The following is a 25,301-nucleotide window of genomic DNA, read 5'->3' as shown; positions in this document are numbered from 1 at the left end:
CAATCCAGAAAGACAAGACACTTAGTTGTTTCTGAGCTTGCTTTTTACGCACATGAAAAGGATTTATCTACAACAACAGGGGCCAAATATATTCCCAGTCACTGTATGGCCACTGTGGTTCCTTTATGGCAGCTGAAATCAAAACAAACTTTGTGACCAGATATCTAAACACACAACAGTTACAGAAAAAAAATTCTCTCAGGGGGAGTCAATTACACTCAACGTTTACTCTGTTTATTCAGATCACCACTAGTTGCTACCAAAAGCGTGATTTTTCTTCCATGGATTCACATAAAACAACATAGATTACATATCTACAGATAACAAATACAGTAGGAACAACAACAATACAGTATGTACATATGGTACTAATTTCCCCTGAGGCCACCCATACTGAAACATACACTCATGTTACTGAAAGACATTTTGGACCAAAGCATCTGCCATTTATGTGTACATGACATGTACAAGAGGTATTGTGGCAATGTTATTCAATGATTTTATTAGCCATATAACCTTCAGATGAATTACAGATGCATGGCATTTCTTTTAAAGGCAAATGTTGATGCAACTGAATATTGAAAAAAAAAAAAAGATTCAGCGTAGTGGAACCTACTATGAGAAACTGGATAAAAAGCTGTCTATTAGAGGATGATATGGACAATATGAGCAAGTGTGAACACACAATGACAAACTAGGACAGAGAAACAGGCCTAGTAATGATGTATGTGACAGACTCTGCCCATGATGAAGTGGCGACTGTCACACTTAAACTGGCACATAACTAACCAAGACAATGACAGACACAGACCACACACAGATATGAGGACACTCATGCACATACTCATCTACCCACACAAACATGTGTGCATACACACATGCAATCCTCTCTCTCTACACACACACACACACACACACATACAAATACAGAGCAAATGTGGGGCCAAAAACCTGCTCTCTGTTAGGGCATGTATCTAAATGAAGTGTAATTATGGCCAAACCTGACATGTTGGAATTGGAGCTGTGTCTCAGCAGCTGCCAAGCTGGCTTCCTGCTCTCCTGAAATGTGCCTAGATCCCCCTGGATCATGTCTTCATACTGGCTCACAGAAACCAGAATGTGGTGTGAGAGAATCTTAAGTAAGTGTCTCTCCCTCTTCGCTAACTGGAGGCATAAAAAACCCATTACAGAAGACGAGAGTCAGACTCTGTCCTTTACAGCAGTATGAGCTGGTAGCTGATGACATAATTTAATGCTGGTTTGAAAGAACTAAATTGTCCAGTTAAAGGTAAAGTCAGCGATTCTAATTCATTACACTTTTTGTCAAATACAGCGAATATCTCCTCACGGTCTACTAGCTGTCCGTTGTGTGTGTGCGCTGAAAAAAAATACGGTGTTCATACACAGCACTGGCTCTGCAAATGTGCATGTAAACACAGTGGCTTGGAGCCAGCCACACAACACTACTCCAGCCAATCAGCAACAGTCAGGTAGCTATCGTGCTTGTGCACAGGACAGGGGGGAGTCATCAAGGCAGTTGTCTGTGTGAGGACATGACAGTCTCCCGTCTCCAGCACCCGTTGAATGGTGGGGGAGGGCTGGTGAACTGGAGAGAGAGAGGCTGTGGCCAATTCATGTAGAAAAAGTTTTCTCTCACGGAACAGATACGCTTCCATTTTATTAAATGTATCAATCCACATTGAATCTGAGACAGTCTCACTGAGACCCCCCACATTTTTTTTACTCTCTAAGTTTGTTTCTATCGCATTTAGTGAAGCGTAATCTGAGCAGGCAGCTGTTTAAATCACACAGATATCCTGCTGTATATGTGTTTTCAAACACTGTCAATTTCTTCCCGTGGAGCCGACGTGAAAACTATTTTGGTTCAGTAAATTTCTGCTGTCCGTCAGAATGGTGAAGGCAGTTTGGCCGGACGCTGTCCTCTCAGCTCCCCAGGAGCTGCAGCTGACAGACGGATGCTTCTGTGGACAGAGATGCTGAACACAGGCTGAGTGAGAGGTGGGGAGGCTGCAGAGAGGCGGAGAGTGTGGATGGACTGTTGTGCTCATGAGATGAAATTTTTTTCCACTGGTGATAAGATGTAAGAGGAACAGAAGTGACTCTACAGCTGACGCATCACTCTGGATTCCTCCATATCTCTCTTTTGCTTGTTGCCAAGGCAATGCACATTCATGAATTTGGAGGCGAAGCTTCTGAAGGAGCACGAAGGGAGGGGTGTATTTGTTTGGGGGTTTAGTTCAAATATCAACAGTCTTTCTCCAGAATGACTGACTCTACCTTTAAACTGTTCTGCTGATCAGCAACCATCTAGGTTATGAACAAACAGCAAGGATGAAAACCAATGACATGCTAAAGATGAAGTGGCAGATGAAGGTCTGTGTCAGTCTGACTTGTGTTAATATTAATGGAATGTGTAGGAAATCCAAATGACCCAATCTAAATGACCCACAACAAACTAACCAGTTTGTTGTGGATCATTGAGATTTTTAAAAATGTATTTTTATAAGATCTATCTTAGTGCGTGGTAACTTATTGTAAATTAGTCATGGGCAGTACTATATACTAGATGGGCCTAATGTACATTATATAGATTTTGCTACATGAGTTTTGTCATTTTCTTATATTATATTATATTATATTATATTATATTATATTATATAGTGTACATTATATTACCTGGCCTGGAAAGTGAGGTGGTGGGTGAGGTCAGCCTCAGTGTTTAACAGGGGCTCCTGGTGGCCCTGTCCTTGTATCAGCTGGCCCTCTCTCAGTCCGAGGCTCCTCTTCTCTACGTGGACGATTACTGGATCTGGCAAGTGACTTCTCATGACAAACAATGGACTGAAAACCACCTGAAACAGGTAATCCATACAGAACAACCATTAGAAAGAAAGACTGAACACACTCTAAACGTATGGGCTTAAACTGGCAGGAATAGTTAGCTGAAGGTGATGATGAAATCATGATGAAAATCTTAGATGTTCAATAATTTGACTGCAGTGAATCCTTAGCGCTTACCTTCATATTTTGGACTAATCAGTGAATTAATAATCTTAATATGTTACACTGGAATTGAAAGTATGGCAACTCTGAGTAGCAGAGAGACAAAGTGTTGAGATATTACAACTAGAAATAATGTAACCACTGTACAGATCAACCAGGTAAATACAAATTAAACAAATCAAGATGGTTAATTAATGTAATCCACGCAAAAGATGGACAGACTCCAAATGACGAAAAATAAAGAGTGTGATTTGTGACACAATGAAATAAATTATAGAGCATAACGATGGACATTTTTCTATTGTCACACAATATATATCATCAAATCGCACAGACCTACAACAAGTTTTAAGTTAAAATCCCAATTTTGTGTCACAATGCGGAAATAAACACTATAAAGTGTGTGTGTATTTAGGACACTCACCACTCTCTGTTGTATGTGAGAATCAGGTTCAATAGTGATAAGAGTACACCACACGTAGAGCAAAGACCCACTGGAACATGGCACCTGAAAGTAGACAAGCTGCTTGTTATTGGTAGTCTCATCATTTCAACACAAGACATACTGTGCTTGGGCTATTTTCAGCGATTCTCATATCTTACTGTACCATTATTTAAAGGGTTAACAAGAAAAAGATTAATCAAGAACAGTAAAGGGCGACTTGTTTGTGTTTGTTTGTGGTTAGAAAGTAAAATATGGATGTCTGATGACTTAAACGCCTTTGTATCCTCTCACTCACTGATGGCATGTTTATAGCCTCCATCAGTAATACATTATCATGTTTTGTTCTAAAAAACATTGCTTCTTGGCTTCTTCCAGTAGTTAAAAGTTAAATCTCCCCAAAGCCCTGCTACACAATATCATGGCTGAGGTGACTGACAACTATTAGTGCCAGATAATAGACCATTAAATGCAGTTAAATCTTAGCAAGATTTAAAGGCTGAGAATGTGCCCACCGAAGGCTGAGCACTCTTAATGTGTCACTGGTGTTTGTCCCATTTACTCCTCACTCCTCATTAGAACCTTGGGATGCCAAGGCACATTACAAGTGGTCTAGTTTATGACAGACTGGGGACTTCATTTACTGGTGGGGACAGCAAAGTGGAGAACATTCAGTTTTAATATGAAGGCTCTTGCAAAACAGTCTTGTTGGGATGAGGGAGTGAATTTTTGGCAAACAGATACTCTATAGCCCTGATCCACCAAAAACACTCATCATTGGAAAAAGGTCATGACGACCTCCTGTGCTTTGTCAAAAGAAAAGGACAAGGGCACAAAAACATAATAAGAGTAAGGGAGGAGGAAGGTGAGATATGGAAGAGGAGTTACTTCAGATGGATTACTGATATGGAGAAGCAGGAGACAGATGAGAAAAAAGGCAGACATTGACAGGGGAGAGAATTATAGCGTGGAACAGGTGGACAAGCTGGATGCCAGAAGATGAAGTAAATAAAGAAGAGGAGTTAACTACAACAAGATAGATGAGTGAGCCAGTGTGTGGGTGAGAGAGTAAAAGAAAGGGAGGAAACAAGAGAGTGAAATAGCAGGAGACAGACAGAGATAGAGAGATCTAAGGACTCAGCTACTAGTCCAGGCAGCTCTCTCATTCAGAGCCAAACCTCCATATGTGTAATGAATGGCTGATCTGAGGAGAAGAGATAACAGCGGAGGTTGGAGTGAAGTCAGAGATGTTCAGACCCACACACAGAAGCTGGAGCAGTAGAAATGACTAGCTGTTAACAGCATGGGCTCATAAAGCAGGAAAACAGAAAGAGAGGGAGACCAACAAAGACAGAGAACAAGAAAAATAAAGAACAAGAGCAAGACGAGCAGGGATGAAGAGAAGGAGAGATCATCTGGCGCAAATCCAGTGGTGTGAAAGTGCCTTCAAAGCCTCTGTCTGTGCCCACATATCAGCTAGTGTTTCCTGTCTATGGTCAGTGTTGTTATGAGAGAGCATAAACTGTATTTTCTGCCTCTCAACATTGTTGGGTTATGGGTTGGAAAGTGGAAGGCCTTTGTAAGCCTATCTGAGGGGACAATCTCAATCTGTTTTCGAACAGTGAGTAGCAGCTCTGCCACTGTGGCCACCCAGGAGAAGAGGATCCGGTCACAGTTGGTGGTCCAGTCACCAGCTCCAAACATGTGTGTATGTGGATGGAGAGCTTGATGGAAGTGGTGATGTGTGCAATGTGTGCTTCTATCTGTGTTTGTCTGGCTAGCATATTCAACAGCTTGCATGTGGACAATTCCATGTGCTACGGAGCTGCTACGGTCTATATGTGCGTGCTTTCCCATCTGCCTGTATATCCATATCAAACGTGTTTTCAAAAATGACATTTAAAGTAGCCTATCAAAGTAAAGAGCATGCAGACAAGTCTGAACAAGTACCGATTCAGTTTGGTTGTAGAAAATCGATTCCACTAAACTATGGCTAGAGTCGACCTAAAGGTCATGTAGTGTGTCTTAGATATTCAGTCTATTTGTCTTACTGTACCTGTACAACAGAGCTGCTGCTGCCCTTGTCCCTCCTCTCCAGCTGAACATCCTGGGACCAGTCTTCATCCCCTCGAGCCCTCACACACAGCTCTGTCATCTCTGTGTCCTCCAGTACATAGGAAGGCAACTTCTCCCCCGCCTCCAGGCAGTCACAGTGTTCTCTGACAACTGTCTGACTGTCAGGCCCCACATAGTGCTGTACCACCCGCAGCTCGATGTCCTGAGTCAGGTAGCTGCACATCACCTGCCGCCCACATATTATTACCTGGACAGAAGAGGGTTACAGGGGGAAAATTGACACAAATAAAATAATTCATCTCACTGCGGCAGAGTTCAACTCTTTCTTAAGTCTAGATCTGGATCAGGTCTCTTTTTTGGGCAACGTTATAACTGGTAAATCTGTAAGGGACGCTGAAAAGCCAGGGACTTTTGGACCTGATGGCAAAGGTGAGTCTAGCTGTTTCTAATGGCTACACTCAAAGGTGGGATGAAAAACAAGCCGTCATAGAGAGGCAGGAGACGTGACAATCGTTCAATCATTCTCTGAAGGAATGCATGGTATTGCACTCAGTCGTACACATGAAAAAACACAATAGTAGAATGTGAATTATTTAAAAAAGAAGCTTGAGAGAAAAGTTCAACATGTTTTACTCCCTCACCCGTGTCCAATCACTGCATGAAGAATGTGTGATTGTCACAAAAGGTCATTGGTGCTAGAAAATTAATTGTGCTGTATCTGAAAGCACTCTGAATCAGTACAACTTCAAATTCAACTTTGCCTGCTGCTCTAAATGATTCACAGGGCCTGATGCCTCTGTAGCTGCACTACTGCTGTCTATGTTCTTATCAAGGGTTGCTCTATGGAGCCTGTTTTCTTCTTCACTGCCTGACAGCTTTCCAAGGTCACTATCTATCTATCCATATATGCTTACACACACACACACACACACACACACACACACGCACACGCACACGCACACGCACACGCGCACACGCACACGCACACGCACACGCACACACACGCCAAGCCACAGCCACAGCCACCAGGGAGCTCTCATCTGGGACTGACACATCAAATTGTGCTCAGAATTGACTGTTTCCACCACCCTCTGTGAATGTGTGTGTTTATGTCTTTGCATGTGTTTGCATGGCTGTGTGTGTTCTGCAGGTTGTGGGACTGATAATGATCTTGGAGAGAAAGATGTTGGCCCCTAATGAGTGAAATCTCTCCATCAATCATTTCTTTATATCCATTCACAGACACACTCGCGTCAGCAGCTAGCTGTAATATACACACACAGCACCGGAACACACTTTTTTTCCCTGACCGCCCATCTTCCTCTTCCTCTCCTCCCCTCTGTGTTGATACACATATGTGCAAAAAGAAAAAGAATGACAGAATGAGACGAAGTCTGTTTCAGAGAGAATGAGAGAGAAAAACCAGAGAGCCATAAAAACAAATAACCCACTGGGAGTTTTAGAGAGAAACAGAAAAGATAAAAATGTACATTTCTAAGCACTGAAATGAATAGTCAAATAATTGATTAGTGGATCATTTCAAAACTGACAACTATTATGATAACTTATTCATATTTCATGTACTTCATCAAACAAAAATGCATTCACAGGTTCTAGTTCTCAAATGTGAGAATGTGCCACTTTTCTCTACTTCTCTATGTGACTGTAAATGTAATACATTTTGGGTATTTTAAGTAATTTGAAGACGTCACTTTAGACTTTGAAAAATTGTGATGGGCATCGATATTTTATGACAGTTTACAGATTAAATGATTAATCTATAATTAAAAAATAATTGAACTGATCATAACAACAATCGTTGGCTGCAGCCCTGATGCCTTCACATATGTCCTGCTGGAGGCAGTGTGATTGTTTGTAATTAGAAAATGAATGTGTGTGTATGCGGTTTATACGAGGGGGATTTTCAACAGCAGTTAACATGAGGTGCTGATATAATTAATAATATGGAGGCCATCATAATAAAAGACCAGAGAGGAAGAGTACAGTTGTGGGTGACACTGCAAGGATGAACCCCCCCCCCCCCCCCCTCCCCAACTCCCCCCCCCCTGCAGGCGGGAGCCAACTTTCTCTGTAGTGGCAGCCACTGTCCCACTCTGAGGCTTTGTGTTGTGAATTGGATGTGACCAATGCACATACCCTATCATTGGATCCAATGGGAGCAAGATGTAAGCGGTGTCTGGGACAGACGGAAGAAGGAATGTGAGAGGCCGAGTCTGTTTTGTCTGGAGGACGAGTGGGAGACATGTGCAACACTTGACACTGTTTACATAACAAAGTGTCACCGCCATAATCTGATGGCATCTCCGCATTTTCAGGAATACAGCGACTCTGCCTTGTATTTGTGGAAAAATTCAAACATGATTCACCACTATGATTTGGTTTATGTTGGTTCATGATTTCTTGTGATCTTCTTTGTGGATTGATGGGGTACATTGTGTTTTTGGATGGCTTCAAGCTCATAAGCTTTTGTTTTAGTGCTATAAAACAGATTACAAAAACTGACAAAAACAGAATACAGTCTGTTGTTAGCTGAGCAACTACTAAATCATAACATAAATGGAAAAAAACTGGGCATTCAAAAGTGCTCATCCCAAAATGAGTGCTGGGAAAAAGGCCAAGCTTCCAAAGTGACACATAGTGGTGGTCCACAGGCACAATGTAGCAAATAGGTTCCTGCTCTCTGAGTAATTCTGAACCGCTAAAAAGATTTGTTACAGGTTCATGCTGGATTCTTTTTTATATAACAAATTCTAATGTTTGTAAAAGGATATTTGCTGGATGAAGAATGTAAATAATGTGTTTACTATGTTTTAACTATCTTTTGTGGGCTTGTTATTACCATGACAACCTGAAAAAAAACACAACTGTACCTGTTTCTGGACACCGTTGAGCTGCACCACCTTGATGATGAGTGAAGCGGTGCGTCCTTTATACTGAATGGTCCTCAGCAGAGTCCCCACATTGTCCACGCTGAAGGCCTCCGACCAGCGCCAGTTCCCCCAACCTTCGATGCAGATGTGGAGCAGCTGCAGGATGGGACAGAGCAGGACACACACACAAAAACAGAGACAGAAGACACCAGACATCAGAGGTTAGTCTTCTTGCCCTTTATTTATCCCCGAGCAAAAGGCAAGTAAACAACAAGATTCTTTGTTTAGAAGATTTTGGTAGGGGGGAGAAGAACAACAAAGTTCCTGTTTACTGGTGCTAAGCAGGCCTGCTGCTGTTGGAAGCAGAAATGTAAGGTCGCACACAATAAACTGGCTGGTGGAAAACAGCTGATGTGGAAGCTCATTATGGCTGCATATGTGTGTGTGTGTGTATGTGTACTTGTGCGGTTGGTTATGGAAGGCTCTGTTCTCCACACATCTAAATAAGAGGCAGATAGTTTGGCTCTCAACCTTTTCAGCTTCATATCCATCACTTCAATGTGGAGCACATCCATGTGTGTGGCTGGGTGTAAACACAGACTCAGGAGGACAGCAATAAACAGACGCTGTCCTATCTTTTGACATTCAGTGGTGACCATTTTCCGACCATTTTTCACATAATTCCTTGTTTTGTGGGCCACAACATGGCAGTCGGGATGAAAATATATAAAGAAACATGATTTCTAAGATAACGACATCTGTATCTGCAAACAGTCTGTGCAGACAGAGGTTTTAGCTTTCTTCTCCATTAATCCATAATATACATTGGTTTGGTTTAAAAAAATATTTATTTTAAGGTATCATGAAGTGCATATAGCTGTGGCTTGCAAGCTGTACAAAAGGCAAGTGGGCTGGTCAAATGTCCATTGATGCATAAAGCACATCTGTGCTACAGTGAGGTCATTCACAGACTATCTGTCCACTTCTTACCACAGGATGCTGAGCACTACATGACTAGGAAACTCATTTGTCAAACAATGTGAGTGTTGTCATGAGATTATGGTCACAATACGGGAGCAGAATCATAAATACGTGGGGAGATCTAAAGCCTTCTCCCCTCCTGAGGCAGCAAGTGTGACCTTCCACCTGACTGAACTCTCTGTGTCAGCCCTGCTGCCAACACAACTTTAAACTTGCAACAGTCAGAGAGGGAGGGGAGAGAACGTGAGAGAGACAAAGAATGTATGTGACCGAGAGAAGAGGGGGCTCGGGGGTTCAATATTCTCCCAGAGGAGTAGCGACCAGATTGAAACACTGAAAAGCGTTTTTGAAGATTTACACTTTGGCTCGTCGCTTCAATGTGCCGAACATTTAGCCAATCTGTTTAAAGAAAAACAAATTACTCCTGAGGTCAAAGAGCATGGGGGGACCCTGGTCAAGACCTTATATGTTTCTCTCCGCTGCAGTCTTTCCTGACTGTTTGAAGGCAGATTTCTTTACAATAACATTCTTAATCAAAGCCTGAATTCCCTTTCTTCAAAATTGTCACTCCTCCCTGTCGGCTGAGTGGAAATGACATCATTTCTCAGAGCTCCTTCTCAGTGGACTTGCTCACAGTGAAAGTGGCAAAGTGGTGTAAACAGCCAGGTGGAGGAGGTTAAGGTTAAGCCTAAGGGTGGAGAACACCTAGATGATTCCCTAAACCAGCACTAACATTACAGTCAAGCCAGTTAAGATCATGGTGGTCTGAGAAAAACTTTGAAAAGAACTGTAATGTGGGATTTTCTTCCATTCAGCTCCCACTCTCTTTATAAAGGGACTTTGCCCTGGATGAGACAGAAAAATTTTAATTTGCATTCAACTTAAAACCTGCTTGAAGTTCCAAATATTAGTTTCAGTCTTTGAGATTTTGTGAAATATGGTCAAACTCTTGTGGTGGTGTGCCCACTGGAGATCTCTGCTGTGCCTCAGCACCATCTGCAAGGACCGATTTGTTATTTCAACACTTCGTTCTCCTTTAACCTCTCTGTCCCTCCCTCTTTTTCTGTGCACTTTATCACGCCTGTGGCTCAACTTGACCTTTAAGGGAGAAGTCATAATAATGTCTCTCCTCAAACTTCAAACGGCGACTGCCGCTCTTGTTTTAATTCATCACTGCTCTGACTCAAGCAGTGGAAGAAAAAAAAAAACAGCAGTGACACAGACGAACTGGACACGTAGGACAACAAGAATGAAAAATAAGAAGCTGTTTCGCCTCTTTGTGACTTATCCAAGTGTTGTGACACTGAGAAAACCCAGTCAGCCACATGTGCTGGTTTCATGCACATGGATTAAGCCTGGCACTGACATGCAACTGAACAGAGAATTTTACCAAGCGAAATCTCTGTGTGGAAAGAATCTGAGGCAAAAATCAATAGATCACACTGTCCCTCCTCCACTCTTTGTACTTAATCCAGAGTTAGAATCAAATGTTTCTATTTTATTTATCGTTTTGAAGAGAACAGTAATACTGTGTAAACTGTAGGTGACAAGATGACAGTGGGGAGATGAAACTGCCTGACAAAAATGAAAAGGCCAAAACTGGTCACTGTGCTCACTTCTAAAACCACATAAATGTATTTTTTCACTTAGTTTTTAATTTTGCTGGTGGTGCATGTTAAGAAACCACAATCACATCTGCTCTTTAATGTGAAGATCACAAACGTCAAGAACCAAAATGATGAAATACCCCCTGAGGCCTTACATGACAGTGAAGCCCAAGGCTGTCTGTGCTGCATAATGGCTTGACAAGGTCAGCGAGCCAAGGTGACAAACAAAACTGGACTGAAATAAATGGAAAATATAATTAATTTGACAATATAGTTTAGTTTACAAAAAAGCTAACAGAAACTCTACAATACCTTTATCAACTGTGTAAAATGTAATTACATTTATCTTCTAGTATCTTGAGAAAAACAACATTGTGAACAAAAGCAGCCATCAGCCTGTAACCTCAGATCCTAATTAAGTTTTTATCTCATTTCCAAATAAATCTTTTTGAAAACTCCTATACTCACCCTAAGCAACTGGAGCCAAGTTGAAGAATTAGTCCAAAACCAACTAGAACCCATCTGTCATATTATGATCATTTCCCTGTTGGGTATTGAGTGTGAAAGAAATGTGAAATTGAAATCTTGAATTTTTCCTCCTTTCTCTTAAATCCCCAGGGAGTGATTGTGATTATGGCTGGCTGATGGTGGACAGTTTGCTTCCAGCACATTACTTGGCTCCAGCTTTGGAACTAAAGTGATCTGCATGGGGATTATTAAACTGTGATTGGAGTGATTGGATGTAACCACACAAAGCATTTTCGTTCTGTGACTGTACTGTACTGTATATAGTCTGTTATCTGTACACTGATAATACAGTTTGACCAGGGTCATGTCTTACTGTAGCACTTCCAACAACAACTCTGGCCAAATTTCATAACATTAACAAAATACACGCATTCTTCCAAATTCTTTGGATGTTACTTGACCAACGTTATTGATATATCAATAAAATGCTTTGGTCAAACACATTTTCTAATCATCAATATAATTAAACTACAATTATTCATTCCAATTCTTTAGATATGAACTGACTACAAGTTATTGATATGCTTTTGGGTTCGACAGTACATCCCAGCCTTGTATCATCAAGAAGCTTAACAGTGACATGTTTGCCCAAATACACTAATATAACTAAGCTACAGATGATTCATCTCAATTCCATGGAGATGAATCATCTGATTGATTTGACAATGAGATTGTCCATTCCTGCTTGACCTGAAACAACTCCATTCTTCTTTGGTCTAATATCCACAGTCATCACAGAGCTTACTCGCCTTGTAGTGGTCAAACATGGCTATGATGAATGCTGAATGTCACTTTGATATGCTTTGTACATTACCATATTACCACTGGGTTCACTGACCCTGCCACAATCCAATCTGCTGAAATAACTCAAAGCCTACAGATTTTGTTGAATGTTGAGCACATAATGACACTTTGACATATGTTTTTAACTCTAAGATTCTGCTGAAAGTGTGACTGACCTAAACGTAACAAGGAACACCTGGCTACTAAACCATATCAAAGGGTCAGAATGATGACGTTAAAATCCACAAAGATTCTGTTGGGATCATGTATGGCCTTATCACAAGATCGGTAGCACATGAACTTTTTGAAACCCCATCACCCAGATTTGCTAGTTACTATGGAAACTAAATGCAAAACCCAAACATGGGACTGACAAATTCAGAAATGGTGTTAACTTCTGAGAATTACCATCCCCACCCGCCTAAACTGTAAATTATATTCAGTGAGTCAATCAACCATTCAAATTCCATCATGGGTACGATGTCATGTCTAGTGCCTGGTCCATTGCTTAATCCTGTCCCAGGAGAAAATCATTAGTACAAAAGATTCCTGTAAAAGACTGTAAGATATCAGTCAGTCATAACCAAAGCAATGACTATTAACTTCCTGGTAAACAGAGAGTCATTACCTCATTCGGATGGCAAACACTCAAACATCTGCTTTGATAATGTGGGTGTCAGGACAAACCCAGGAATAAACACAGATGGACAGAGACACAAAATCTCTCTCCCTTTCTCACATGTATGTGCACGCACACGCACACACACACACACACACACACACACACACACACACACACACACACACACACACACTCTCTAACCACCAATGCCCTCCAACCCATGTCTTCCTGCAGACAGAATGAGCCACTCCTGCCGCTATAACCACTCTCCGTCTATTGTCCTCTAGAAGGAATGTGCTTGGGTGCACATAACACAAATTAAGTGTCTGTCTGCAGCCGGGATGTAATCAGAGTTCCTGGATGCTGCACAGATCGGCTGACAAAGCTACAGTGGTCGTTGGCTGTCTACCCATTACTACCATTCCTTCATTCCATCTCACTCAGACTATAATAGAAAATTGGAGACATGGGTATGAGGTATAAACATCAGTAGCTTCGCTCACTAGTTGCAACAACAGGCCTGAAGAGGCTGCGGCAGGTCTTAGATGGTTACCCCTGAATTCCACCTAAAGCAAGCCTTACATGAAAATTCAGCTTTTTGAAACCTGAAAATGATTTGAATTCAATTTTATAAATTGGCTGTTTGAAAATAGCCTGACAAGTGTAATCTAGGCATATATGTGGAAGAAGGGATATGGAACAGAGGTCTGTCTTGTCTGGTGAAATTACTTTGTGACCAAGAAGCTCGCTAACCACCTAACAAATGAGAAACAGGTTTATACCCAGACATCAGAACAAAAGGATATGAATTACTTTGTCCTCTAGAAAGGATGACTATGAGAGAGAGAGAGAGTGAGAGGTAGACAAAGTTGAATTGCAGGGAGAGGGAAAAAAGAGCGTAAATGAGCTTAAGAGAGAACAGAGAGACACAACAGCATCCTTGCCAGGGCAGTGAGGGCTAACCCATGTAACATGAGGGAATTATGGTGGCTTTAACAGCTGTCTGCAATGCTTCTCTCCTCCTTGGCTCCCTCCCTCTGACAAAAGAAGCAAGGCAGTGCAACATCAAAGCCCAGATTTGCAAGTCTAAGAAGCGGTTTTAGAGCTGGAAGAAGGTACAGAGAGAAGGCATTGTGTGGGTCCGTGGTTGACAGAGGAGACGTTAAGAGGTTTATGCTTGACTAACATTGTTCCATAGTTCTCCCTCTGGTTTCTACCAAGGCATCTCAGACATCCAGGGCCTCAAGGGTTCCAGAAGACGCAGACGCGGCAAGTGTTTGCACCAAATGAAGGGATTTGACAAAAGGAGTACTGTCTGAGAGGAGAAAGGTTTGAAAACCGCATGGTGGGAGTTGAAGGAGTCAGTGGTCGGGGACCCTTGGAAGGACAGAGACCCTGTCACAGTCTAAGAACATAAAAAAAGACAAAAGTTTGCCCTGGGCTTCTGTAAAGTTACAACAGAGGGAAGCTATTGTAACATGCTGCACACACAGAGAAAATACACACACACATAGCTTCACCCACAGCATGTTCATAAAAATATCCATCCAGGAATCCATCCATCCTTTCTATCCCTTATTCCTGTTTCAGGTCATATGGCATTATAGTGGAGCTCAGTGTACACCAGGTGAACGGCAGGAAAACACTCTGGAAATCAGTCCACTGAAGGACATACATATTATATTTGTTCAGACAAACACACATACTGTACATGTAAGTGAACAAAAAGCGGTATGTCCTTGATCACAGGCTGACTGGGCAAGAGTAGACCTCCATCACCCGTACCACGACCACAACTAGAGTGCCTCTTAACTACTAGTGACTGTGGGCTGACTGCAGTCTAACTCAGACAACATGAATGCAATTGATGTCTCCACTGGTTTGACATCGCAATGCACAGCGCAATGTAGCACTTCACTACAGAGAAGATTGGTTCACTTCAATGAAACCACAAGTTCTCCCGCTAAAGAATAAATGCAGCAGGGGTTAACCCTATACAGCTACCCCTAACCACAGAATGGTAGATTGTGTGATGAAACTGAAGCCCAGGAAAATGTAGAAAACATATCACCACATTATGCTCATACACTAAAAAAAACTTTCTTCTGTTTCCTACAGGTGCCGCTAATAACATGTACTTTAGTGTCTCTCACTGGTGTTGCCTAGCTGATGGTCCACACACATGAATGTCACACAAATAGCATCTTGATAAAGAGCTTGGCAACTTTTAAAAAATATACAAATGGCAGGATTTTAATGTGTATGATGTTAAGAATCGTCTTAGTTTTACAGCTGTTTCTTCTGAAATGCTTTATTTGAGGATGTACAGTACAGTAAATGGCAAGAAGCCTTTTTGCGTCCCAGGGAGTCACATGACCTGTAGTTCCTTCAGTGGCCATTAGGTCAAAATTGCCATGCAGCCCAGTGCTGGTCCTGTGGGACTGGTCACACAGCACTAAGGTGCTGTCTGTGGTGCTGAAGCCAGGGCTGCAACAATAAGACCGCTCACTGATTCTGCACCTGAACCTCCCCATCTTCTAATTCAGGTGAGAATCAAGCAGCAGGCTGGAGCAGACAGAGAGGGCGGGACCAGCAGCTGCACCCAGCACTGGAGCACTGGTCAGTGAGCTGTAAGCTGATCTGGTGCTTGTCTCATTCACTCTCTAGTCCATTCTGTCAACCTCTCTGCATTTGGGACCCTTCCATTAATTTATTGATACTGATGTTTAAAAGTCATTACATGTAAACATAACAGAAAATCAATATTAGCCACACGTATTCTATCGCTGTCTTTCACACAACTGTTCTCGCCTACCAAAGAGCTCACAAAAATGACAACATTTGTCCCATGTGTTGCCATTTCAATGGTTTGTAAAACACAGTGGAAACACAAGGCAGAACCAATCCCTGGTTCTTAAAAGTTAAGGATCAGGGAAGCTGTAGGTTACGGGTCGTTAAGTTCCTGTAGTGGAAAAGACCCAACTGTGGTCTGAACTCACAGCCAAACTCTCAACCTGGGTAATTTGATTTGTGTGGTGACTATATAATCCTGTGTGTTTTCTATTTCAAATTTGAGTGTTGCACAAGTCAAGTAATCCTGCCTGTTGTAGCTACTCTTATCCTGTTAGATTAGTGATAGTTAGACAGTCTATTATTTTTGTCTGAGAGAAGCTTTTCCATGACAAATACATTTTAGAGGCCCTTTTGACTCTAATATTCATAACTTTGTTAGTGCTTTCACAGTGTTTAAAGCTTCTGAAAAGCATTAAACACTCTAGGAAGGCTGTCGTGGTTCTCCTGCCTGGGTGTTTGTTTGTCTGTGTATTAAAGTGCTACTCAAATAAGTGGAATACCACTACTGAATGTGTTAAAGGTCTACATTAATTGTTAAAACAGCATTTTGGGGGTGTTCAAAAGGTTGCGGATTGGAATCTTACTTATTATTTTGTCACATGTTCAGTCCTTACTCAAGTATCTTTCATGATTTATTTTATGTGTTCTATCCTGACAAGAAACAGCCAAGTGTGTGTATTACATATTCATAACACTGTGGGCTTAAATCTGGCAAACAATCTTTGTAATAATTTCAACTACTAACCCTAACCTAAGACACAAACACAAAATAATGTTGTCACAAGGTTGTCAAAAGAAAAGATAGCAGCTATGTAAAAACAAAAGACATCGGCCACAGTGAGAGACCACATTCTGACATCATGGGTTGGTGAAATTGTTAAGGTTGGGATCTCAATTGAGTAAATCTGCTGTCACAATGTGGCAGAGGGTCATTAAAACATACCAACACTTTTGTCATGTGGAGACCAACCAGAAACAGTTTTGCTGCCCAATCGGGGTTGCAACCCATGGTTTAAGATCCTTTGTTGTAGTTTCAAGGCCAGGAACTTGGTGGGGAGGGTGAAAACATATTTTTTAAACTGCTAACACATTGACATGTTTAAAAAGATTTACATAGAAAAACAAATATGAGATTCTAGCAGCTCCGCTCTCATCAACGTGATAATTAAATTAATCTTCACATGTCAGAGGGAGAGCTTCCTCTGGGACAAACTGCACAGGGAGTGGAATTACTCAAATATATACACATACAAAAAGAATCATGACCGACCAATAGCTCATCGAATATACACCATGGAATCATAATAAAATGTCACAGCATGTCAGTAGAAGCGAGAAAACAAACTCTTCTAAATACTGGGCTGAGTTTGGAGGGATGAGCAGAGATAAAAATTAAAATGGGGTGGTGAAGGTGGATACTGATTGACCTCACATCTTCTTTCTCATGAAAGTCTTGGCTGTGGAAGCTGTGGTAGGGAGCTGGGGAATGTAGTACATTGTTTTTAAAAGGTTGGACGGGGACCAAATGGTGGGTTGCAGAAAGATGAGAATAGGTCCCCAGAATATTCAGCAGTCATTGATTTGCAACATTATGTTGTTGAAACTTCTGGAGACATAACCTATTAATCACTAATCAAGCCAGCTCCCAACAACTGGGAGAAATAGTTTCATCCCTCCAGTGACACACACTAAGAATAAATACTATGAAAAGGCAAGTGCATATTTCTCAAAAACAAAAGCTTTAGTCTGAGAGCTTGTGGGTTGGAGACAATTAAGGAGGAATGGCGTACAGGAGTTATGGTATTCAGGACCTGTTGGGTGCTTAGTCCTGAAGCCCTTTGGCTAATATGCCTATAGTAAGCTGATATATACATATATATGTATGTAGCACTGGAAAGTATTAGCATTGTGCACTAGAGGTTCAGGTGATGATGGACCAATTGTTTGTACGGATAGAGGCATAGGTACTAGAAACCTGTGAACTAAAGGCTCCTGCGTATGTGGCTGATCTACTTCACCCTTACTCCCTTACCTTGCTCTCTTGGGTCAAATATGCTAAACTTGCTGTATGTCCCACATACCCGCCCTAAGACCCGTGGTGATCGAGCTTTTGAGGTCGTAGCACCTAAACTATGGAATGCTCTGCCCGCACCCTTATGGTCTGGTGATTCTGTGAATTCATTTAAAAAGCAGCTAAAGACACACCTGTTTAGACAGGTGTTTGGGTAACCTGTATGCAACAAGTCAGTATTTTATGTTTTTATTGTGTATTTTTATTGTGTATTGTGTTTTTTTCAGTGTGTAGTGTGTTTTTCTCATTGTGTATTGTGTTTTTTAGTTTTGCACTTTTTTAAACACGTGATTTGGGTGGTAACTTCATCTGCTATGATTTCTTTCTTTTGTATGTTGCATTTATGTCCTTGTAAAGCACTTTACGACTAATGTCTACCAAAAGTGCTATACAAATAAATTTTACTTAAAGTGTGAGGCCTGTGGCCTGGGAAGCTATTCTAAAGATCCTGGGAATATGAGTGTGATGATGCTTGTGTATGCATTTCAGTTTAGCATATTATTGGTCTTATTATGTAACAGACAACAAGACCAAAACTCTGCAACCATGCTAGCAGCTCTGTGAGGCTGTACTTAAGCACATTGGTGCTTTGAGCTACATGCTAATGACAATGCTAACATGCTGATGCTAAGCAGGTATAATCTTTACCATGTTAACTATCTTAGTTTTGGGTGTGAGTGTGCTAACATTTGATAATTAGGACTAAAACGAAGTACAGGCATGGCTGATGGGAGTGTTATTATTTTTGCAGGTATTTGGTTATAAATGAAAGTATTAGACAAATGAAATTTCTCATTTGATGATGGTTACTACAATTATCCCTAAGTGGGATGTAAATGTGTGTACCAAATTTCATAGCAATTCTCCCAATAGTTGTTGAGACATTTACAATGTAACCTGGACCAAGAATGTGACTGTGAATCGTGCATAGCTGAATGAGACTGTAACCTCGCCTAACGGTGACTGTTCTGTTTGTCTGAGATTATCCTAACTGGGAAGCCATGATCATAATGATCCTCTCTGTCTAGGGACTGACTTAGCTTCTGACCCACTGACTCACACACAATTTGTATCCTGTTACCATAGCACCTAAATGTTAAAATAACCAGTACACAATGCATCTTCAAATATTTTAATATTTTTGCCAATTTTTTAAATTTTTTAACAATGGCTTTGCATCAACGATCACTATGGTGATATTTTGTTTTTTGCTATTATTCTACTAGAAGGCTGTTTCAGGAAACATGCCTGGACAAGATAGAGAGCGTGACAGTACAGAATAAATGACTGTACTGTTAAACACTGATGAGCTATGGTTGATGACTCAGTGGGAGCGAATTTCACTCAACATGAATGTGAGCTTAGACATAAACCATCATGAAAATGTATTATTTAGTACGTGGCTAGTATTTAACCTTTGCCTAATTATACAGTTTTCACTTTCAAACTGCATTGTCTTCATATTTTTTCAACTCTGGAAATTCCTATAAGTACAGGTCAATTTAAAAGAAAATTCAGACTTCCTCCTGGACCCAACCCAGCTCTGAGAATAAACAACAGGAAAGTGTAGGTTTTCTCCAGGGATCCAACTGGACAGCAGTCCCTTTCATCGCCTTCTTTCTCTCCCTCTCTCTGATCAGTCAGTGAGTGGGTTAACCTGAGTGGAGTTAATATCTCCCAAAGGATCAGCCTAATCTACAGCAGTTAAAGCCACAATCTTAGATGAACAGCACAACTAGACCACTTCACTTGAGGGCAGTGTTTCTTAAACAATGGGTCAGGACAGTGAAATATGAATCCTACTTGACTACTTGAAGAACTGATTTTTATCAATTTCATGATCATTTTAAAGATCAAATATACTTATTTTGAATAATGCGCCGTAAACGTCAAACCCTGCTGTAGGTTGAAAACAAGATCCCATATCAGGTTGACACTGCAAAGTGGCTCTGCTAAGTAAGCAACAGGACACACACACATTCGCAAAGCTCCTCACACACCCACATAAACATAGACACACACAAACAGGCACATAGCGTACAGTGATGTAAAAACGTTCTCTCACTCTTCTTTCACACACACACACACACACACACACACACACACACACACACACACACACACACACACACACACACACACACACACACACACACACACACACACACACACACAGAATACCTCCCTGTCATGCCTGCTTCCAAAAACACGGCCAATCTAACCACAGACTAATAGTCCTGGGCTGATATCTCTAACACATTACCCTTGGGAGCCACACACATGCACCAACACATCCAGAAAGAGAAAGGGAGAGCTCTACTGTACAAGCCTGCTGCTGGAGTAAATTACTATTTATTCAAATTCTGAATATTCCTTGTAGGCACTTAAAAAGTCCTTCCCAAATCTAGGGGGCTTTTTACGCCCCTCTCCCTGCTAACCACACTAACCACAGGGATTTCCAACAGCCAGGCTGCATCCTGTACCGAGCAGCCAGATATTTCAACCATCCACACCACACCACACGCCAGAGTCCTGAAAAACAGTAGGGTGGGGACAGTGAGTGTGTGTTTGTGTGTGAGAGATAGATATAAACTGTTCATAATTATAGAGAGTGTGTTCATTACAGAGTTTTTAATGGATGTTTCAATCTATCTCTTTATCAATCTATTGTATATATATATCTCTTCTCTTACATATTTATATACAACAAAATAAGAAAATATATAAAAATGGGGAACACCGTGTGTGTCTATAGCCTTCTTCACCTTGGCTGGTAAATGCTGGGGTGTGAAGGCATGCTGAACTTGAAAGAGAGAAACTAGACCGAGAGGCCTGACAGAGTCCAGGCCTTAGGAAACATTTTATCACAGTGTATATGTGTGGGTATGAATTTGATCAAGGGTTAGACGACAGCGGGCTCTACGGACGTGACTGCCTCAATCGACCCTTTTAATGCATCTTATGGTTATGACTGACAGCAGAAGCGGGGGGGGCAGAAAGAGTGGAAGAGAGACGGAGAGAAACAGAGGAGCAGTGAGAGGGAGTGTGACCTGAGTCGAGGTTCACGTTTCACTGCAAAAACACTCTGCTTGAGCATTCCTTCTGAGAGAAGTGACAGATATTCTGAGGTATGTCAACAACATGGGAAGTGTACTCTGGTTAGACCGCTCAGGATCACACACATTAAACACTCTTCTTTCACACACAGACGCACAAAGGCACACACAGGAGATTGCAGGATTTTAAATACGCCTCACTGTTTTAGTTCAAGCTGAAACAACAGCAGGCCTGTTCGTTTAGGAAGGTCTCTCTCTCCATACTCTTTCTGACTAAATCTACTGGGAAGCGATAGAAGCAGTAAGGATTTATATTATGACACTAAAGCACTGTTGGCAAATCTGCTCATTTATATGTCCTTAATGGGATGCCTGTGCATCATGAACAGAGAGAGATGTGGGAGGTGGGAGGGACAGAAAGATAGAGAGCAGACACATTTTTGGCCGTATTGCCACTGTAGAGTTCTCTGAGCCAATCTTTGAGTGTTAAGAGCATGGCTCATCCTTTGCTCTTGCTTCCCTTTTCCATGTCCTCCTGTTTCTCTCAAGCAGGCCTGTACAGTATCCCCCTCGACAACTCTTTGCTACCCTCCTTTTGAATTTCTCATATTTCCCTGTCCATTCTGCCGTCATCTCTCTTTCTTCACTCCTACCATCTCCCCCTTCTTCCTCTTTTCAAGATGATCTCATGTCCAGTGAGTTCTCAGGGGAGTCAGAGAGAGAAAGGGGGACAGATTACTTTACAACAGCAAATTAGAAGCTCTGGTTTGTGTGTGTACATGGGGGACAGGTCAGCTGGGACACACACATCATACCAGAGCCATGAGGACTGGCTGATGGCCTGCCTTGTCGACAGGCCCCAGGCCTCCCATACAAATCAAGACTAGCCATGAACAACAGGCCGTACTGTACCTTAGTATGTGTTGGATAAAACAAGGGACAAGGTTGGAGGTGGAGATAGATGGACCCTGGATAGAGTGGCTGTACTAATGTGGGGTTTGGTGGTTGAAAGGACCAAGAGGGTAAAATTAAGGGAGGAGGAGCCACACTGCATCCAGGAGAGTCAAGCCAGGGCTACCAACTGAGCAATGTGGCCATGGATGATGTATGTAGGGTAAAAGGTAGAAAACACAAAGAGAGCTGGATAAAAATGGAGGAAAAGCTAGAGTGGCCAAAGAACAGATCAGACCAGATGCGGAGCAAGTCTTCAGGGGTACTCCAAGGCCATGATCCCAAATGAGAGGACAGCACTTACTGGGGTGTGACAGAGATTAAAAGGACACAGTCGTCTTCTAGCCAGAGTCCAAGACAGAACAGGATAGGCAGGCGGAGGCCAGCAGCACGACAAGCCAGACAAGGGCTAATGAGCTCAGCCAGCAAGGTCCTAAACACCAGAGCACAGACTGTACAAGGAGGACTGAGAAAGGGACAAGGACAACTCTGGGAAGCTGTGTGCTGTTGTTGGAGAGTCTTAAGAGAAAGGCACAAACATCCAAGTGAGACCCTAAAACAGTGTGGAGGCCAGATACTGTCCAGGTCTACTGATCTCATCGAGCTGATGGAGGTGAGGCATCAGGAATAAACGGAGAACTGGATCAAACTGTCATCGGGGAATATTGTACAGCTTTTTTTCTAAGCTACGGCTTAGGGTGTGTGGCCTGAAAAGGGGCTTTTGGCTTGTGTCTGGTGGGTCCCTAGAGTGCATGGCAAGAAAAGACACAGAATACTATGCATGGCATTAGCATAGCCCCAGTACCGTATGAGCTAATTGCACTGTGGGTCCCAAGCTGAAAAGTGTTTACTGGTGTTCTTGGAGGGGTTACAGCATTGGGGAATAGGGAGGGGATCAGGGTATATGTAAAAGTGGAGGAGAACAAGACATGATTATTATTATGAATGGAGCTCAGACAAAAGAAAATGACTGAAAGCTCAAGTCTACTAACTGGACAAATACAAATCCAGAACAAACAGCTGACTATGCAAATGTCATTACACAGTTGAGGTTTATCATTTAAACAACCACCACTGTTTGGAGGCACAGTGATGAGCTGCTGTTTAACCTGGTTATTCAAGAAAATTGAGGAAGAGAGGGATGAGCGGAGTTGAGGTGGTGAAGGAGAAGGAAGGAAATAAAGGAAGAGGGGTTTGGAGATGTGGAAAGTGAGGAGAAGATTGGCTGTCAGGAGATGATGGGTTCATGAGAAATATACCATACAATAATATATAATAATGGTATGAATGGGCAGCCTCAGGACTTGAGATTGGCAATATAACTGACAAATAGGCGACAGGTCAGCGGTTAAGGGGAAGGTCTTGGGATTGAAATGGAGGGCAAGCTCACAGAGAGAAAGAGGAAAGGTTGCTTGTGAGAGAGGGGAGGCCTAGGGAATGATGGCTCATGATGATCAGAGTTGTTTTAGACACTCCAAAGCATCATGGGACATAAGCAAAACAGCACAACCACTTAAGACTCCGTCTGGAAACTGATTTGTAAGAGCTACAAAAACACACTTGCAGGACCAAGTTACCGTAAAAGAAATACTACCCTTTCTGTTATCAGTGTCGCTATTTTTTTAACCCCGAAATGTAATTAGGTGTGTGTGCTACAATTTGCCTAGGCGGACACATTGGCAGGCATTTTATCATCAAGCTCAATAAGTTAGCTGAGTGTTTTTGGCAAAGTTGCACTATTTCTTATTTATCTAGTTTCACAAATCATGTTCATCTTAAAAACACATATTTCATATACCACAAACACATGATGGAATAACACATGACAGAACAATCTTGGAATCACATTCTTCATCTATGATGACATTTGGCCCATTCGGACAATCTTTCTTCCAAAACATCCCTGAAAATACAGAGGTCATTTTGACTCACTGCTAAAATGAGATGTGGTATTTGCTGTGCCGATATGCCAGATTGGCACTTTCCAAGTGTGTGTGTGTGTGTGTGTGTGAAGCAAGAGTGAGGTAAGAGCACAGATTAACCATGGTCGATGATTAATACAACTTGACTTACTGACTTACTGCAAGCAATTATGGCCATGTCTTTTCTCAAGCTTGACTTTCTCACACTCAACGTGGAATACATAGGGGTCCTGAAACATGTGTGCATCAAATACACACACATATGCCTCGGATCGCCAGCCCACCCTCCGCTCAACCTCAAAACCACAAAGGGTTAAATATAATCAATCTTCTTTAACAATGCTGTCAGGGCACTGTCTGAGAGCGCTGACAGAAACACACTGATAGTGGCTGCACGCTGATGACGGTGTGTCTGGTGTGTGTGTATACCTCTGTTAGTTTGTGTACAGTATTTATATGCCTGAGTCGCAATCATACTTGTACTTGTAGAGAGTGTATGTTTGTGTGCAAGTTCATATAGGTGCAATCTGTGTATTAGATTTCTATGCATGTACAGCGTGCACTAATACTCTACTATGTAAAAACTCTACTCTATACATGTGGATGTGTATCTTCATATGTATTCCATGTACATATAGTAACATGTTCTTGTCGTTCTGCATACACTGTACAAAGGGTGTACTAAAGTTGTGTGTGTATGAGTATGCATGTGTGTGTCTATCTACTTAAAACTCCAACTAAAACCACAGGGCTGAGAGCCATTTCCTTGTCTCCGGGCTTCGTGTGTGTGTGTGTGTGTGTGTGTGTGTGTGTGAGTGTGCGTGCGCGCTACCTGAGGGGACTTGTGGGATCTCCAGCTGTACTGGTGGCTGTGGACGCTGGCCAGCAGCACGTTCTCATCTGTGTCCACCTGGCCAAAGCGCAGTGTCTCGTGGGTATCGTTACAGATCACATAGTGGCTGTAAACTAGCTCCTCGGCCTCCAAGTTCCCATTCTGAGAGAAAACAGCAGGGTGAGGGGTAGATGTAGGATGGATGGATGACGAGAAGGAGTAAAAAAAGAGCAGTGACATTAGAGAGAGAGCTTGTAAAAGAGTAAAAGAGCAAATACTTCCAGGTGTTTATGCTTATTATGTGTTCATAGTGTATAGTATATGTGTATAAGCGCATGTACAGGTGTCAAGAATGTCTGTGTTCTCAATGTCAAAAATGCAGCATCTTGGTGGGGCAGTAATCAGCCAGTAGGAGATTGAGGCGAGGGATCTCATCTGTGGGAGCAACACAACCTCAGTGGAGGAGTTAATCATATCACAGTCTGACAGCTATCCAGGCTAAAGCAGCTTGGACAAGGCTTCAGTCTCACATCTACCCCCTTGTACCCACAAAAATCTTCCAGGAGGCCTCTCGGTTTTGCAAACCCTCAACTTTTTCACATCTTTCTTTAAGCAGCTAAATGTGAGTTGTTGCTGCGATACACAGGCTTGGAGATGTCAAC

The 25,301-nt window shown here is 42.0% G+C and overlaps 1 protein-coding gene across 3 annotated transcripts in view; it reads right to left on the bottom strand.

The window, feature by feature from the left end:
* The window catches only part of LOC137191923 (intermembrane lipid transfer protein VPS13B-like), a 343,015-nt gene that overhangs the window by 24,540 nt on the left and 293,174 nt on the right, over positions 1-25,301 (bottom strand). For all 3 annotated transcript variants that reach the window (XM_067602417.1, XM_067602414.1, XM_067602415.1), the window contains exons 46-50: positions 24,640-24,801; positions 8,434-8,589; positions 5,523-5,789; positions 3,449-3,532; positions 2,698-2,873 (exon numbers count right to left, since the gene is read on the bottom strand). In XM_067602417.1, coding sequence (XP_067458518.1) covers positions 2,698-2,873; positions 3,449-3,532; positions 5,523-5,789; positions 8,434-8,589; positions 24,640-24,801 — 845 coding nt within the window. The remainder of the gene's footprint in view (positions 1-2,697; positions 2,874-3,448; positions 3,533-5,522; positions 5,790-8,433; positions 8,590-24,639; positions 24,802-25,301) is intronic.

This window comes from Thunnus thynnus, chromosome 10 (assembly GCF_963924715.1).
Source record: "Thunnus thynnus chromosome 10, fThuThy2.1, whole genome shotgun sequence".
NCBI lineage: Eukaryota > Metazoa > Chordata > Actinopteri > Scombriformes > Scombridae > Thunnus > Thunnus thynnus.
The sequence above is the reverse complement of the archived record's forward strand: the minus strand, read 5'-3'. Positions and strand labels throughout refer to the sequence as shown.